This window comes from Geotrypetes seraphini, chromosome 14 (assembly GCF_902459505.1).
Source record: "Geotrypetes seraphini chromosome 14, aGeoSer1.1, whole genome shotgun sequence".
NCBI classification, from domain to species: domain Eukaryota; kingdom Metazoa; phylum Chordata; class Amphibia; order Gymnophiona; family Dermophiidae; genus Geotrypetes; species Geotrypetes seraphini.
Window position 1 is genome coordinate 1,298,131 of NC_047097.1, and position 19,125 is coordinate 1,317,255.

General features: G+C 45.7%; 1 protein-coding gene across 1 annotated transcript in view; it reads right to left on the minus strand.

Annotated features, from left to right (window-relative positions):
• The window catches only part of LOC117348507 (asialoglycoprotein receptor 1-like), a 44,425-nt gene that overhangs the window by 13,757 nt on the left and 11,543 nt on the right, over positions 1-19,125 (minus strand). The window contains exons 5-6 of the mRNA XM_033920721.1: positions 5,179-5,297; positions 3,717-3,857 (exon numbers count right to left, since the gene is read on the minus strand). Of these exons, the coding sequence (XP_033776612.1) occupies positions 3,717-3,857; positions 5,179-5,297 (260 nt within the window). The remainder of the gene's footprint in view (positions 1-3,716; positions 3,858-5,178; positions 5,298-19,125) is intronic.

Genomic DNA, 19,125 nt, shown 5'->3' on the forward strand with positions numbered 1-19,125 from the left:
CCTCAGCCATCTCTTTTCCAAGTTGAAGAACCCTAATCTCTTTATTCTTACCTCATATCAGAGGAGTTCCATCTCCTTTATCAACTTGGTCATTCTTCTTTGAACCTTTTCTAGTGCCACTATATCTTTTTTTGAGATAAGCAGACAAGAACTGAACGCAGTACTCAAGGTGAGGTCACACCATTGAGCGATACAGAGACATTCTAACATTCTTAGTCTTGTTAACCATCCCTTTCCTAGCATTTTGTTTGCAATCTTGGCCACCACCGCACATTGGGTGGCACCCAGATTGTTTTCTTGAGCACTGACCCCTCAAGATGGACCCTAGCATCCTGTAACTATGATTCAGATTACTTTGCATTTATCCACATCGTTCAGAGCTTCTTTTCAAATGAAAGAGACTCAACTCATGCGCATTTACGCCATGTAGGTATTTAAACATCTTTTTCATATCTCCCCTCTCCCGCCTTTCCTCCAAAGTATACATATTGAGATCTTTAAGTCTGTCCCCATACACCTTATGATGAAGACCACATACCATTTTAGTAGCCTTCCTCTGGACTGACTCCATCCTTTTTATATCTTTTGGAAGGTGCGGCCTCCAGAATTGTACACAATATTCTAAATGAGGTCTCACCAGAGTCTTATAACAAGGGCATCAATACTTACTTTTTCCTACTGGCCATACCTCACCCTATGCACCATAGCATCCTTCTAGCTTTTGCCGTCAGCTTTTCTGTTTGGCCACCTTAAGATTATCACATACCGTGTTTCCCCGATGGTAAGACACTGTCTTATTTTTTTGGGAAGGCCAAAATATGCTCTAGGGCTTATTTTCGGGGGGATGCCTTATTTACCCTTTCAATGTCTTTCCACCCTCCCTCCACTCCGGCCCAGCCCAGTATGAAATATTTCCTTTTGTTTCCCTCCCCTCTCTCTTCTCCTCCCTCACCCACGAGTCCTGCATCTGGCCCTCTCCCTTCTACCTGCACCTGGCAACATCCCCCTGCTCCGCGGCTCTCTTCAGCAACTCGTCAGCAGCGGTGATCAAGACAAGCTGCCGATATCGAGGCCTTCCCTCTACGAGTCCCGCCTTTGTGGAAAAAGGAAGTTGAAACAAGCGGGACTCGCAGAGGGTAGGCCCCGCCGTCAGAAGCTTGTGTCGATCGCTGCTGCTGAGTTGCCGAAGAGAGCCGCGGAGCAGGGGATGTGGCCGGAAGCAGGTAGAAGGGAGAGGGAGATAGGAAGGCTGTAGATCTCCGGAGCATGACACCGACCCCGGCCAGGATGATTTCTTTTTCAGGAATGCAACTTACAAGTCCGGCGTCGCGGCGGGAAATAGCCATGCTGAGCAGTGAGCTCAGCACTACACAGATGAAAGCCTTGCTTGCTGATTGGTCCGGCGGCACGGCCGCCGGACCAATCAGCAAGCAAGGCTTTCATCTGTGTACGTGCTGAGCTCACTGCTCAGCATGGCTATTTCCCGCCGCGACGCCGGACTTGTAAGTTGCATTCCTGCGTGACAAGGTGGAAAAGAGCCACATGCGGCTCTGGAGCCGCGGGTTGCCGACCCCCGCGGTAGATGGAGGGACCACACGGAGTCACCCACCGTACCACCCGATTCGGGTAAGCAAGGTATCGGTGGGTGGCTTATTTGCGGGGGGGGGGGGGCTTATTTGCGGGGGGGGTGCCTTATTTTACAATTTTTTCTAAAAAGGGGGGGCTGTCTTATTTGATGGCCCTGCCTTATCATCGGGGAAACACGGTACAATCACACCCAAGTCCCGCTCTTCTGCCATGCACATAAGTTCTTCACCCCCTAAACTGTACTATTCCCTCTGGATTTTGAAGCCCAAATGTATGACCTTGCATTTCTTAGCATTAAATTTTAGCTGCCAAAATTCAGACCATTCTTCAAGTTTCGCCAGGTCTTTCTTCATGTTGTTCATATCATCTGGGATGTCTACTCTATTGCAAATTTTGGTATCATCTGCAAAGAGGCAAATTTTACCTGACAGCCCTTCAGCAATATTGCTTATAAAAATATTAAAAAGAACAGGCCCAAGAACAGAACCTTGTGGCATACCACTGATAACATCCCTTTCCTCAGAGCGATCTCCATTTATCACTACCCTCCGTCGCCTTCCACTCATCCAGTTCTTGACCCATCATGAGGGCACTCAGTTTATTTATTAGACATCTGTGTGGAATACTGTCAATGGCTTTGCTAAAATCTAAATATACCACATCTAGCATATTCCCTCTATCCAATACTCTAGTCAACCAGTCAAAGAAATTGATCAGATTTGTCTGACAAGATCTGCCTCTAGTAAATCCATGTTGCCTCCAGTCCTATAATCCACAGGATTCCAGAAACTTCACCATTCTCAGCTTTAAAAGCGTTTCCATTAATTTGCATACCACAGAAGTCAGACTTACAGGCCTGCAATTCCCTACTTCTTCCTTACTTCTAGAAGACCACGCATTAGGAAGACCCCAATCAACATCTGGCACGTTAAAATCACCTATTAGTAAAACTTCCCCTTTTTTTGATATATTCTGAATGACTACTATTAAATATCTGTTCACTTCTTCCATCTGTGAAGGAGGCCTGTATATTCCCTCTTTCCAAATTGATCCACAGTGCCTCTTCCTTGCCCTGCAGATCTTGCAATTGTGTGGCTTTAATATGACTTTTAACATATAATGCTACTCCCCCTCCTTTTTTTCCTGAACAGATTATAGCTAATGTGACCATACGTCCCGTTTTGAACGGGACTGTCCCGTTTTTAGATCGCCTGTCCTGCTGTCCCCATGCACAGCTTTGGTACACTGAAATGTCCTGTTTTGAGACGGAAGTGCAACCAAAGACTCATGAAATCACCAGACAACAAAGGTAGGAAAAATGATGTTATTTTCAATTTAGTGATCAAAATGTGTCCGTTTGGAGAATTTATATCTGCTGTCTATATTTTGCACTATATTTAACGGATTCCGGGGGGGGAGGGAGGATCCAAGGGGGGGGGATCCAGGGAGGGGGGGTCCTGCCCCGTTTTGAGGAAAAAAATAAATGGTCACGTTAGGTATAACTACATCCCAATCATGGTTCTCCGTAATCACTACTATAATCCAACTCATCTTCTTCCATCACAGCTTCTTGAGCCAGAATCTTGTTTCCCATACTTCGGGCATTTTCCACACATTGCCCCCTTTTCTCAGACGTGTAGAGGTATTCAGTGATTTACTTACCTGAGGACTTATACTTACCCAGAGGTTTTGATTACCCTGACCATCGCTTCTAGTTTAAGGCCCTCTTCATCTGGCATCATAATAATCATCTTCATCATAATAATATTTCTTGGTTTTTGAAATACAGTAGGCTTGTACTTTCTGCACACATTGTAGGAAATACTGATGCTTTTTTGCAAATAAGTCTTTGTGATAAAATGACTAAAGTCAGTTCCGTATGTGACAAGTTCCTGCTGAACCAGAACGTACGCAGGTAAGGCTAGATTCAGGGCACTAGTCTTTGACCTAAGGGCCGCCGCGTGAGCAGACTGCTGGGCACGATGGACCACTGGTTTGACCCAGCAGTGGCAATTCTTATGTTCCTATACAAGTAAAATGTTTGGGCTTCTTATTGCTTGTTAGTATCAGATGATCATTTCTTATGCACATGCTAAGATGTTTCCACAAACACAACGAGCAAGTTATACCTTCAAAGTATCAAATCCTCCAATCCAGTAGGCTAGTCCAGCTTTATAGTTGTGTATTTTCCCCATTAAAGCATAAATAAAGTCATTTTCCTCTACAGAATGTATGGAGGCCAGATGAGAATTTATGGACTGGCATTTGGCCTAAGATAAACAAGAAGGAGAACGTGTGTGTTAGTATAGTTCTACTAGGCATTGCAAGGTTTTGCTTGATTAATATCTAAGATGAAGACAAGAGCAAATAAATGAGTTTCAAGTTTATTAGGATTTTATATACCGCCTATCAAGGTTATCTAAGCGGTTTTTACAATCAGGTACTCAAGCATTTTCCCTATCTGTCCTGGTGGGCTCACAATCTATCTAACGTACCTGGGGCTATGGAGGATTAAGTGACTTGCCCAGAGTCACAAGGAGCAGCGCGGGGTTTGAACCCACAACCCCAGGGTGCTGAGGCTGTAGATCCAACCACTGCGCCACACACTCCTCACAGCAGAAGCTCAACCCTATTTGGTTCAACCATTATTACTCAATAACAATATTCGCCGATATCTCCGCTCACTTTGGATAATACAAAAGAAAATTAATATTGAGTTGAAATAAATGTACAAAACCTCAAAATTCATGCAACTGAATCTTCTTGTCCTCTATGTGTTGCAACCAGAATGGGGAGGTTTCTATACTTAGTGCTCAAAGTTGCACACTGGGAAGATCCACACTAACTAGTATTCTGGAAAGAGCGTTCCAAGTGTAATGTCCTTCACAGAATACTAGCTTAGGGCCATATTCTATAAATTGCGCTGTAGATTAGGAGGCGAAAGGTGCTCTACCACCGCCTAACTTAATTGTTTTAATTGGCGTGGGAATTGATTGTGTCATTTAAAAACAATTAAAAACTTTAAAAAAACATAGGCACTGGAATCGTGTCTACAGCAGGACGCCTAACAGTGTCTTATGCGTAAGTGGGCATGGTTTGGGGGGGGGAATGAGACTTAGGCACTAAAGATCTTAGGTGTCTGCAATGGAGGCCTACATTACAGACACCTACATTTTCTGGTAGCACCATTAGTCGCAATTCTTGAAATGGCGCCTAAGTGTGATTGATACGCAGACTCTACCATATTTGTAGGCAGCTGCCAATGTGGCCCTTAGTGAAGAACTCACACCTATCTTTGGGCATGGGCATTTACGCTTATGGCAGTTGTATGTGTAAATGACTCTGTTCTATTACATTGCATCGTAATTTCTAAGAATGCTCCATGCCCTTCTATGGCCACGCCCCCTTGTGAGTTGAACACCATAAAACTTAGGTGTGCATTTTATAAAATAGAGCACAGGGAAGATCCGTGTGTAAACCCAAATGACTGCCCATTGATTAAGGCTCATACACTAATTAGTTTGTACACAGATTTGGGATTCACGCCCAAATTTGGAAGAACTATGGAATTCAGGGGAATGCATTTCTTACCTCTGCATCAACCCAAGACATTCGGGTTGTATAATTCATGTAGCAGGCGTCTTTATATTGCACCCAACCTGTGGCGCAGAATCCCTGAGCACACAGACAGTTTTCCCTTGCACAGTTACCTATTGATAATAAGAAGAATAGGGTTAAGATTGGCATTGTCTCTGTCCCTAGTGGGCTCAGAAGTGGTCAATAGAGAATGGACTTTCCCTATAGTCCCAAGGAACTACAGAGGGAGAGAACTCAGTTCTCCACATTCCCAGTCCATTGCACTTTCTATACCATATTATGCCCTCATTGGGGTCCAAAATAATAAGATATCAGATCCATGGACTAAGTAAACAAAAAGAAATCAATCCTAAAATTTCTGAAATAATTCTGTTCTATGGAGCTTGCAAAATTTCTTATAGGATGATTATAATCTAAGTGAGACGGAAATATCATTCCAAACCTCTACAGCCTTACATGAGAATGTTGATTCATTTATATTGGTATATGCCCTGGCTGCATGCTTTGAATTCAGAGATAAGAACATAAGAAGTTGCCCCCGCTGAGTCAGACCAGAGGTCCATCTTGCTCAGCGGTCCGCTCCCGCGGCGGCCCATCAGGCCTAGTGCCTGAACAGTCCCTGATTAATTTTGTAACTTACCTCTAATCACATCTCTATAATCTACCGCTACTCTTATCTGTACCCCTCAATCCCTTTGTCTTCCAAGTACCTATCCAAAGCTTCTTTGAACCACTGTAGCGTGCTCCTGTTTATCACATCCTCTGGTAGCGCGTTCCATGTATCCACCACCCTCTGTGTGAAAAAGAACTTCCTCCCCTTTCAATTTCTCTGAGTGCCCCCTTGTACTTATTGATCCCCTTAATTTGAAAAATCTGTCCCTGTCTATTTTTTCTATGCCCTTCATGATCTTGAAGGTTTCTATCATGTCTCCTCTAAGTCTCCGCTTTTCCAGGGAGAAAAGTCCTAGCTTTTTCAGTCTGTCAGTATATGAGAGGTCCTCCATGCCCTTCTTGAGGTACGGCGACCAGAACTGAACACAGTACTCCAGGTGCGGGCGCACCATAGCACGATACAGTGGCAGGATGACTTCCTTTGTCCTGGTCGTGATACCCTTCTTAATGATACCCAACATTCTGTTTGCTTTCCTTGAGGCCGTGGCACACTGCGCCGACGCCTTCAATGTTGTGTCTACCATCACTCCCAGGTCTCTTTCAAGGTCGCTCACCCCTAGCGCTGATCCCCCCATTTTGTAAGTGAACATCGGGTTTTTTTCCCTATATGCATGACCTTGCATTTCCCTAAGTTGAAACTCATTTGCCACTTTTTGGCCCATTTTTCCAGTGTTGTCAGATCTTTTTGGAGATCTTCGCAGTCCTCCATGTTATTGACCTTGCGATATAGTTTGGTGTCATCCGCAAATTTAATAACCTCACATTTTGTTCCTGCCTCCAGGTCGTTAATGAATATATTGAATAGGAGCGGTCCCAGCACCGACCCCTGTGGAACTCCGCTCGTGACCCATTGCATTCAATTATAGAATATGGAGAAGAGGTTGAAATGTCATTAGAACCATAACTCACATATGATCACTTCAACTTAAAATTGGTTGGATTGGGAGACTACAAATCCTTATATCTCACTTCAGTCTCAGATTCAGAAAAAAAGAGGTGAATTATAAAATCACAAGTCCAAATCTGCACTCAATCTTTCTCCTCTCTTCTCCTTCAAGTTTCAAGTTTTATTAGTGCTTGATAAATCGCTTATTAAATACCTAAGTGATGTACAATTCAAATAAAGTTGGGAGACAAATACAATGACTTTAAATTAAAACTTACTGGGTAAACATACATGAGTCGTGGGGATTGGAGGGAAAAGTTACAATAATAATAATAATAATAATAATAACTTTATTTTTGTATACCGCAATACCACAAATCAGTTCAGAGCGGTTTACAGGTTAAGAGACTGTACATTTACAGCGAAGTTACAGCATATCAGAAAAACAGTTCAAATCAATTTATGCATTGCAGGTGCAGAGAATAGTTAACAATTATTTGGTATAAACTAGTGAACAGTTACAAAATGATCCAATAATTGTTGCATGGGGGGTGCAACCGGGGAGGGTAAGGGTAAAGGAGGGAGGCGAGGTTGGGATTATTGGTTTGGTAGGGGGGCGGGGGTTAGAGGAATTTATCAAAGAGGTATGTTTTGAGAGATTTCCTGAACGATTGATAAGTAGGGGCAAGAGAGATGAGAGTGGACAAGCAGTCATTCCATTTGCCAGCTTGGAAAGAGAGGGTCTTGTCGAAAAATCTTTTGTAGATGCATCCTTTTGGGGAGGGGTAGGCAAACAGGTGGGCATTGCGTGTACGGTTGGTGCCTGGGAAGGCGAAGTGGCGTGACAAATATATCGGGGCTGAGCCAGTTAGGGTTTTGAAGCAGAGGCAGGCGAATTTGAAGATGATCCTTGCTTCGAACGGTAGCCAGTGAAGTTTTCTATAGAAAGGGCTAATATGGTCTGACTTTTTGAGCCCATAGATGAGGCGGACGGCGGTGTTCTGGATAAGTCGTAGTCGTTTAATGGTTTTCTTGTAGGAGCCCAGGTATATGATGTTGCAGTAATCCAGGGAGTTTAGGATTAGGGATTGGACCAGCAAACTGAAGGTGGGGAAATCAAAGTAATGTTTGATGGAACGGAGTTTCCAGAGGGTGGAAAAGCATTTTTTGACCTGGGTATTAGTGTGATCTTCTAAAGTGAGGCATCGGTCCAGGATGACTCCGAGGATTTTTATAGTGGAATTGATTGGATATGTTAAACCATTAAGTTGCAGGGTGGTGGACGATAGTTTGTGGTTGGGGCTTGCAAGGAAGAACTTAGTTTTTTCTGGGTTGAGTTTCAGTTTGAAGCGTGTGGTCCAGTTTGTAGAAGGAGAAATACATTGAAGGAAAGTTAACACGAGGAGGGGTAAAAAGAATTGTAAGATGTTAAGCCAGGTAACAAAGAATTCTAAATCTGAGGGTCATAGGTTAACTGCATCCTTAAAAAGATAGGTTTTTAAGGTTTTTTTAAAAAAGAAATGAGGTCCTTTTCATTTCTTATGTACTGGGGTATAGAGTTCCACAGAAGAGGGGCAATAATTGAAAACATGTCTTGTCTTCTGGTTCCAATTATTTTCAAGGATGGAACTGTTAGAAGATTGTTTGAAGCTGACCGGAGAGTCCGTGAAGCGTTGTATGGAGTAAGCATTCTAGTAATGAATTGTGGTTCATTATAGGTTATAGATTTGAAAACTAGAAGTAATATTTTGAATGAGATTCGATGGTTTATAGGAAGCCAATGAGAATCTATCATTAAAGGGGTGACGTGGTCAAATTTTTTGGCGTTATAGATTAGTTTGATTGAAGTATTTTGGATAATTTGTAGCCTCCTTTTTTCTTTTTGCGGTATGTTAAAAACGAGGGAATTACAGTAGTTGATTTTGGAAATGATCAACGAGTGGATCAATATATTAATAGACTTAGGCGTAAGGAACTTGGATATAGAACGTATCATGCGTAATTTAAAAAAACAGGATTTAATTGTACAGTGGTGCCTCGCACAGCGAACGCCTCGCACAGCGAACGCTGCGCACAACGAACTTTATGTCTTGATTCGTACAACGGACTTCGTTTCACACAACGAAGTCCGGGGTTCCTGCGGGGTTGGATCGCAGCGGGGTTGGTCGAGCCGCGAGGGTAGTCTCCTTCTCCTTACCTGCCCTGTCGCAGCACACAGCCGAATGGAAATCTTCCCGATGTCAGCGCTGACGTCGGAGGGAGGGCTTAAGCAAAGCCCTCCCTTCCTCCGACGTCAGCGCTGACATCAGGAAGACTTCCGTTCGGCTGTGTGCGGCTGCGGCAGGGCAGGTAGGAAGAAGGCAATGGCGAACGAAAGAGGGGGGAGGGGGCGGTCCGCCCCGAAGAATGTGCACAGCTGGTCAGGTCCCCCGATCGACCGACAACAGGCCCGGCCGACAAACCTCCCTGCCCTGTAGCCGCGAATCTAAATTACCTCTTATAGCAGCTTCAATAATCCAGCTGCTGTAAGAAGGTAATTTAGATTCGCGGCTACAGGACAGGGAGATTTGTCCGACCGGGCCTGTTCTGTTGTCGGTCGGGTGCAAAAGCGCCACAAAGGTGGAGGCAGGGAGGGAGGAAAGGTGGAGTGGAGAAGAAAAGACGCTTAAGGGGGGAGAAGGCCGCTGAAAGCACATGTTGGAGCAGGGGATGAGAGGGAGGGAGAGAAGGGGAAATATTGGACAAGGGCAGAAGGGATGCTAAATCATAGGGTGACAGGCAGAGAGAACAACAGGAAAAAGAGTGGAAGCAATCTTGAACCCTGAGGGTGAGGGCAGAGAGAGGTGGTGAGATGATTGATCATGGGGAGAGAGACAAAAGGGAATAGAGATGGGATAGGAAGATAGTGGAAGTAAAAGGACAGGGAGATGTATGTTTTTAGATGTATCTAAATAAAAATAATAACAAAAAATTTATCTTTTTTATGTCATCTTAGCATATTTTATGCTGCAGAACGAATTATTTTTTTTTACATGTATTCCTATGGGAAAACGCGTTTCACATAACGAACGTTTCACATAACAAACTTGCTCCTGGAACCAATTAAGTTCGTTGTGTGAGGCACCACTGTATTCCCTATGTTTTCATGTAATGAAAGCTTGTCGTCCACGGTAATCCCTAAGATTTTTAGTGAGGAAACGATGTCTAAGGGAATATTGTCTAGGATAAAGGTCGTGTTCAATGTAATGCCCTTCTTCCAAGAGAATAGCATTGTTTTTTTGATGTTTAAGGCTAGTTTGTTGGTGTTAAGCCATTTTTTAATTGAATCTAGTTTATTATTGATTATCTGGATTTCGTCTGAGTTTCCCGGGTCAATAGGGTGCAATAATTGGATGTCATCAGCGTATGCAAAGGCAGTGAAACCAGTGGATTGACACAGGTTTAAAAGTGGGGACAAAAAAATATTGAAAGAAGAGGTGAGAGAATGGAACCTTGTGGAATTCCATAGGAAGATGAAAAAGGTTTAGATTGATCATTGTTAAAGTAGACTGTTGAAGAGCGATTGGAAAGAAAAGATTCAAACCATTTCAGAACTTGATCACTGATGCCGAAAGATTCAAGTCGTTCTAGTAAAAGGATATGGTCGATAGTGTCGAAGGCTGTGGACAAATCAAGTGAAAATAGAACAACTGATTTGTGATGATCTAAAAAAATAATGGATGTTGTCGATCATTCCAATCAGTGAGAATTCAGTATTATGAAATTTCCGAAAACCGGTTTGGTTCGGATGAAGAACATTTGAAGCCTCTATAAAATCAGAAAGTTGGTTAAAGACCAATCTTTCAGTAATTTTCGCGAGTAAAGGAATGTTAGCTATGGGTCGATAATTAGAAATTTCTTCTGGGCTGATTTTATGGTCTTTTAATATGGGAGTAATGGAAGCAGTTTTCCAAGAATGTGGGACATAAGCAGTAGTTAAGCTTTTTTGAACAAGTGAGTGAATGAATGGACCAAAACAGGAGAAAAATTTCTTCAGATATATCAGTGGAATAATTTCTGATCTTACGCCTCTTGGATTGATTTTCTGAATAGTGAGGTGGATATCTTTTATAGTGGGTATCTTAAATTTACTGCATTTGGAAGTTGGGATAGATTTCGTTGTGCAATCTCTTCCCTCTATCTTTCCTCTCTTTTCCTATATCATTCCCTCCCCTCCCCTTTCTTTTTCTTCCCTCACCTGGAATGGCATCTGTCTCTTTCCTTTTCCCACCCCCAATTTGGGGGTTTTCTCATGTATCTCTCCCACCCAACAGAGAGGGTGGTGGATGCCTGGAATGCGCTCCCGAGAGAGGTGGTGGAGAGGAAAACGGTGACAGTTCAAAAAAGCGTGGGATGAATACAGAGGATCTAGAATCAGAAAAGAGTAAATATTGAAGAACTAAGGCCAGTACTGGGCAGACTTGCACAGTCTTTGTCTATATAAGGTTGTTTAGTTGAGGATGGGCTGGGGAGGGCATCAATGGCTGGGATGGTGTAGATTAGAGAGCTGCACGGGAACGGGGACGACGGGAATCCCGTGGGCATCCTGCGGGTTCCCCCTTTGGGTCACGGGGATCCCGTGGGGACGCCCCCTAGGGTCACGGGGATCCCGTGGGGACACCCCCTAGGGTCACGGGGATCCCGTGGGGACGCCTCCGAGGGTCGCAGGGTTCCTGCGGGGCTGGATGTACTCAGTCGCGCAGCTCTTCTTCTCTCTACCTGCTCTGCTTGCAGCACAGAGCCGAACGGAAGTCTTCCTGACGTTAGCGCTGACGTCGGGAAGACTTCTGTTCGGCTCAGTGCTGCAGGCAGAGCAGGTAAGGAGACAGAGAGTAGCCTCGCGGTTCGAGTGGCTACCAAGGGAGGGGGGCGGTCCGCCCTGGATGCAGCACAGCCGGCCAGGTCCCCTTACTTTTGTGGCGCTTCCCCGACCGACCGACCGACCGACAACAGCCCCGGTCTGACAATCCTCCCTGCCCTGTAGCCGCGAATCTAAATTACCTTCTTACAGCAGCTGTAAGAAGGTAATTTAGATTCGCGGTTAAGGGCAGAGAGGTTTGTCGGACCGGGGCTGTTGTCGGTCGGTCGGGGAAGCGCCACAAAAGTAAGGGGACCTGGCCGGCTGTGCTGCACCCGGGGCGGGAGAGAAGGAGGGGGAGAAGGACGCTGAAAGCACTGGAGAAGACAAAGGGGTGGAGAAGGACGCTGAAAGGCCATGGGGAAGACGGGCCGGAGGGGGGGGGGGTAGGACTCTGAAAGCACTTGTGGAAGACAGAGGAGAGAGAAGGACGCTGAAAGCACATGGGGAAGACAAAGGGGTGGAGAAGGACGCTGAAAGGCCATGGGAAGGACGGGGAGGGGGGAGGAATCTGAAAGCACTTGTGGAAGATAGAGGGGGGAGAAGGATGCTGAAAGCACATGGGGAAGACAAAGGGGTGGAGAAGGATGCTGAAAGGCCATGGGGAAGACAGAGAGGGAGAAGGACGCTGAAAGGCCATGGGGAAGACAGAGAGGGAGAAGGACGCTGAAAGGACATGGGGAAGACAGAGGGGGGAGAAGGACGCTGACAGGACGTGGGGAAGAGAGAGTAGGGAGAAGACGCTGGCAGGGAAGAAGACAGATGCCATACTATGGGGGGAGCGGAGGGAAGAAGATGGGTGCCAGACCAATTTGGAAGGGGGAAGAAAGGGAGAGGCACAGTAACAGAGCAAATGGAAGATGCAGAAGGAAGAGAGACAGTGGATGGAAGGAACTGAATGAGAACATGAGGAAAGCAGAAACCAGGAAACAAAGGTAGGAAAAGAATTCTATTTCTTTTTTTCTTTTTTTTTGCTTCAGGATAAAGTAGTATATTAGTTGTGTTGATAAAAATTTATACCCAATAAACACAACTGAGTAAATAAATAAACTGGATATTGTTCCAAAGAGGGTATAACAACAGACAAAAAAGGAACAATAATTGTTGTGATAAAAATTTATAAACATTAGAGGCTCTGGTAGAAACCCGTTTACAAAGTATGTATTCTTCCCAATTAATATTTCCAAATTAATAAAGTCTTTTTGCTTATTTGTAAATGGGTTTCTACCAGAGCCTTTAATTCAGTAGCATAATTAAATGAAATAACTATTTCTGAAGTTTATAGGGACAGGCGGGGACGGAGGGGATTCCTCACAGGGACGAGTGGGGACGGAGGGATTCCTCACGGGGACGGGTGGGGACAGGTGGGAGTCCTCACGGGGACGGGTGGGACTTTGGCGGGGACGGGTGGGATTTCTGTCCCCGCGCAACTCTCTAGTGTAGATATGCTGGAGTGAGCTTTGATGGAGACTTCAGTAGTTGGAACCTAAGCACAGTACCAGGCAGAGCTTTGGATTCTTGCCCAGAAATAGCTAAGAAGAAGAAATAAAATTTAAATTGAATCAGGTTGGGTAGATTGGTTCCTTTTAGGCTGTTATAAAATATAGTAACATAGTAGATGACGGCAGATAAAGACCCGAATGGTCCATCCAATCTGCCCAACCTGATTCAATTTAAATTTATTATTTTTTTTTTTAAATTTTTTCTTTTTAGCTATTTCTGGCCAAGAATCCAAAGCTTTACCCGGTACTGTGCTTGGGTTCCAACTGCCGAAATCTCTGTTAAGACTTACTCCAGCCCATCTACACCCTCCCAGCCATTGAAGCCCTCCCCTGCCCATCCTCCACCAAACGGCCATACACAGACACAGACTGTGCAAGTCTGCCCAGTAACTGGCCTATTCAATATTTAATATTATTTTCTGATTCTAAATCTTCTGTGTTCATCCCACGCTTCTTTGAATTCAGTCACAGTTTTACTCTCCACCACCTCTCTCGGGAGCGCATTCCAGGCATCCACCACCCTCTCCGTAAAGTAGAATTTTCTAACATTGCCCCTGAATCTACCACCCCTCAACCTCAAATTATGTCCTCTGGTTTTACCATTTTCCTTTCTCTGGAAAAGATTTTGTTCAACGTTAATACCCTTCAAGTATTTGAACGTCTGAATCATATCTCCCCTGTCTCTCCTTTCCTCTAGGGTATACATATTCAGGGCTTCCAGTCTCTCCTCGTATGTCTTCTGGTGCAAGCCTCCTATCATTTTTGTCGCCCTCCTCTGGACCGCCTCAAGTCTTCTTACGTCTTTCACCAGATACGGTCTCCAAAACTGAACACAATACTCCAAGTGGGACCTCACCAATGACCTGTACAGGGGCATCAACACCTTCTTCCTTCTACTGACTACGCCTCTCTTTATACAGCCCAGCATCCTTCTGGCAGCAGCCACTGCCTTGTCACACTGTTTTTTCGCCTTTAGATCTTCGGACACTATAACCCCAAGGTCCCTCTCCCCGTCCGTGCTATCAGCTTCTCTCCTCCCAGCATATACGGTTCCTTCCTATTATTAATCCCCAAATGCATTACTCTGCATTTCTTTGCATTGAATTTTAGTTGCCAGGCATTAGACCATTCCTCTAACTTTTGCAGATCCTTTTTCATATTTTCCACTCCCTCTTCGGTGTCTACTCTGTTACAAATCTTATGCGGTATATAAAGTTTTTAATAGACATTCGGGTCTTTATCTGCCGTCATCTACTATGTTACGTTACTATGGCATTTCTCTCTTCCCCCATCCCTCTCTCCTAATCAGTGCAATATTTCTTTCTTCCATCCCCACCCCAATACCTCTCACTCCCTTCCCCATGCTGCAGCTTGCAATCTTCGGGCCACCGGCAGCTTAAACACACTGCCTTTGGAGGCTTCAGAAACTTTCCCCTCAGCTCAACTTCCTGTACCTGCAAAAGCAGGATGTTGAAGCAGAGGGGAAGCCTCTGGCTTGTCAAAAGCAGCACATTTTAGTGTTGGCAGCTGTCCTTCCACTAGAGAGAAGTTAGTATAAATCATGTTTTATTGGTACACTATCAGTAAATACACAATACAGCACATCAGTACAACAAGGTCGAGATCACCAAACGTACAACCAAACAATTTCCCCCCCCCAAAGAATCCCCTCAAACCCTCCCCCCACACCTAAGCCCAAACCCCCACCCCAACCCAAACCCTCATCTTGAAACCCAACCCATAACCCAAAAACAGCAAGAAAAGAGTATGCTGAGCAAGCTGTGTTCTTATGCCGCTCAGCACATAGCAAACAAGACAACCGAATCCCTTCCACCCACCCACAGAATGGAGTCTCCTCCTACCCAACTAACTCCACAAACATCCAACCAGTCATACCCTCCAGTCACACTCACCCAAACAACCCACCAACCATCCCGGGGAAACAGCTGAGAGCATATGGTATCATCATCGAAATGAGTTTAAGACCAGACTTCTGGCCCTAGGGGAAAGCGAGTAAATATAGGGGTCCCAGGTCTGCAGGAAAACCTTTGTCCGCCTGACGGATAAACGAGCATGGTGCTGCTCCAAGAGCATCAGATTATGAAAGCGATTCCTCCAAGCCCAGTAAGCAGGTGTGATGGCTTGCGTCCAAACGCTAAGAATGATCTTCTTTCCTATAACAGCAGCTTTCCGGATCAGCAACCGATGGCCCCGAGCAGGCACTCGCAAAGATTCATATCTATCCAAAAGCAAGCCTACCGGAGACATCGGAATAGAGTGACCAACAAGCCGCTCCAAGAAGCGGAGTACGGCTCTCCAAAAAACTTTCACTTGAGGGCATCCCCAAAATGCATGAAAAAAAGAATTACAACCCAGCTGACACTTAGGGCAGATTGGAGAAGAAATGCCCCCAACCTTGTGGACCCGCTCTTGAGAAAAATATGCTCGATAGACCACTCGAAATTGGCATTCCCTCAGTTCTGCGCTAATAGAAATAGAGGAGATACGACTAATAAGGGAAAGAAAGTTCAAGGACTCACCAGGTATGCCCAAGTCTCTCCCCCAGCAGCACTCCAAAGCCACATAAGACTTCTGAGGAGTAAGACGGTGCAAAGCACCATGCAACGCAGACACCGTCAAGCCACTAGCATGAAATTGGGCAAAAAAGAGACGAAATTGGTGACCCAATCGAAACCGTAAGCCCTGGCGAGCCAAGGACCTCACATAATGATGAATTTGCTGATAAGCAAATAAACCTCCCACACCCAAGGAATGAAGCATGAGGAAATCTCCCCAAGATCTTATAGCCCCCTCAGCGTCCAATGAATGCTCAAGAAGAAGCAACCCCTCTCCAGTCCATCGCACAAAGACAGGGTTATCACAGCCAGGCAGGAACTGCGGATTCCCCCATATAGACAACTGATCCGAAACCTGATGGTCTCCCCCCAGCAACCCGACCAAGGCCTTCCAGCAAAAGCGCCAAGACCGAAGAAGAAAACTGGATTGGAGTGCGGGGGGCAAGAGACGAACAGGCAACTGAGACAACGAAAACAAGTGCCAAGGAGAGAAAAGAGCAGTTTCAAAGTCCCGAAAAAGATAGTCATCACTCCGTAGGCACCAGTCACCCAAGAATCGCAGCAAGCAAGCCAAATTATATAGGCCAATATCCGGAAGTCCCAAACCGCCGATCCTCCCTGGGCCGAACAAATAAGAGATCAATATCTGAGACTTCTTGCCTTGCCAGAGGAACCGGGTCAGCTGCCTATGAAGCCATTGAAGATCGCGACGGCGAAGACATAGGGGCAGCAACTGGAGTACATACAACCAGCGGGGAAAAATAACCATCTTATACAAGTGAACCCTACCGTAGAAGGAAAGAGGCAGGGACATCCACTGTGCGAAACAACCCTCCGTAGCGGCCAACAAAGCATCTACATTAGCACTATATATCCGACCCACACAGCTCGTGAGTTGCACTCCCAAATATTTGAACACACCATCCACCCACCGTAAAGGAAACTGACCCCACTCCAATCGCACCGAGTCGGCAGTAGCTAATGCCAAAGATTTATCATAATTCAGTTGAAAACCAGAAAAATCACCATACTCCTCAAAAAGCGACATAAGAGCAGGAAAGGAAGCCCACGGGGAGGTCAAATGAACCAACAAATCGTCTGCAAATGCCGAAATCTTAAACTCTCGGCCGCTGAGATGAACACCCGAACCACCGGATTAGCAGAAATCTCGCGAATTAAAGGATCCAAGGTGAGCACAAAAAGAAGAGGTGACAAGGGGCAACCCTGAAGGGGAGTAGACTTGTCAATAGTGGGATCAAAAGCTTGATTAAAATCCCCCCCCCCAACACCACGGGGAGATCCTGATGAAGGAGTCTGGTGAGGGAATGCATAAAGGACCCATCCCAAGTGTTAGGAGCATATATGTTACACAAGAGCAAATCCTGCCTATTAAGTGTGACTTTAGCTAAAAGATAACGCCACTTCGGGTCAGACCATACCTTATGGGTAGTCAGATGCAGACCCTTGCGACATAAGATGACCACACCTGCTCTCCGGTGCAGACCCGGAGACTCCAAAATCTCGCCAACCCACCAACGGCAGAGTTTAACATGTTCCACAGAAGAGAGGTGGGTCTCCTGCAAAAATGCTATATCCGCCTTTTGTCGATTCAACGCACTAAGAATTTTTTGGCGTTTAACAGGAGATGTGATACCATGGACATTCCAGGAGATAAACTTAATTACCATTAGTAGGAAAGACTAAGGTAAAAAAGAAAGATAGCTGAATAGACAACCGGGGGAACCGTCCCAGCCAGCGGCTCCTTCCCGGAACAAAAGATCACCCATAGTCCAAAAAAAAAAAAAAAAAAAAAAACTCCAGCGCCCCGGGTCTCACAGCCACATCCATTCACACCCAAGCACACCCATCCATACACTCCACACATACAAACCCTGCCCAAAGCGCTGCCCCCGACCACTCAACACCCCCCCCCCAGCAACCTCCCAATCTCCAAACCCCAAAATCCCATGCACGGATCTGGGAGAAACTCAGATACAAGTCACGCTGAAAAGCCCTCCCGAGCCCACCCCCCAACTTCCAGATAAACTAAACACCAGCCCACGAAGAGGAATTACATTAAAAAAAAAAAAATATATATATATATATAAATAAATCAATCAATCAATAAATAAATAATAAGAATAAAATAATAACTGAAGAGGAAAAGGAAGCTATGCGGGGGAAAACACTCCCAATACGAACACCAAATAAGTCAGCAAAGCAGAAAATAAAATAAACACGCATTATGCTGAGAGAGAACAGAACGAGAAGCTATAGCAATAGCAAAAGGAGCACCATGGCAGGAAAACAGGCTATCCACAACGGGGGATCAGTGCCATGAAATCCAACACACAGTCAAACAAAGACAGCAGAAACATAACCATAGGGCTGGAGTCCGCGGACATGGGTCTGGCGGAGAAGATGTCAGCAGCCGCCAAACCTTCAGCGATGCCGCACCACCGGCAGCCCGTGGAAAAGTCCCGAGGCTGCATGCTAGCATCAGCAAAACAGCAAGAAAACCAGCCCAGCAAAGCCCAGGAACAAGGAAAAAGAGAAAGGTCAAGGGCTAGGTGCCGCTCCCGCTAGGCGTTGCACAAAAGCCAAGGCAGCGGCCGCGGAGTCAAAAAGGTGAGAGCGACCCTCATGTTGAACTTTGAGACGTGCAGGATAGAGAAGCGCGAATTGGATGTGCAGCTCATGGAGTTGACGGCAAACAGCAGCAAACTCCTTTCTCCGGGCAGCCAATTGAACTGAGAAGTACTGGAAACACAAAATCTTCTGATTTTCATAGGTGAGGGGGCCCTTCGCCCGAATAGCCCGCAGGATCTCCACCTTGTGGACATAATTCAACACCTTGAAGATCACCACCCTAGGACGGGTAGCATCCGGGCGGCGAACTCCCAGAAGATGCGCTCTTTCAATCCGCAGGGGCCCCGCAGTCGAAGGAAGCTGAAGAGACTGCACCAACCAGGATTCCAGAAAGGAATGCAGCTGCCCATCCAACACCGACTCGGGAATGCCAACAAGTCGCAAATTGCTGCGCCTGGAGCGATTCTCCAGGTCCTCCACCTTGAGCTCCAGCTGGCGTATTTTTGAGTCTGCCGCTGTCTGGGTCTCCCGAGACTGCCCAGCCGAGTCCTCCAAATCGGACACCCTTTGCTGAAAGGAACCAAACTCTGCTCTAAGATGGCTCACAGAATCATCTAAGCCATCCATTTTGTCAGAGAGCTTTTGGAGCTGGGAGGTAAGGGTGTCCTGAATCGCTGCCCGCACCTCCGTGATAATATCCGCCACCCACTCAGAGCGTGGCGAAGAAGGAGACATGAGGGCCAATTCCGCCATCTTGGAGTCAGCAACCCGAGGCTTATCCCGATCCTTGCGGGTCACTTTAGAAGCCATAGCTCCCCG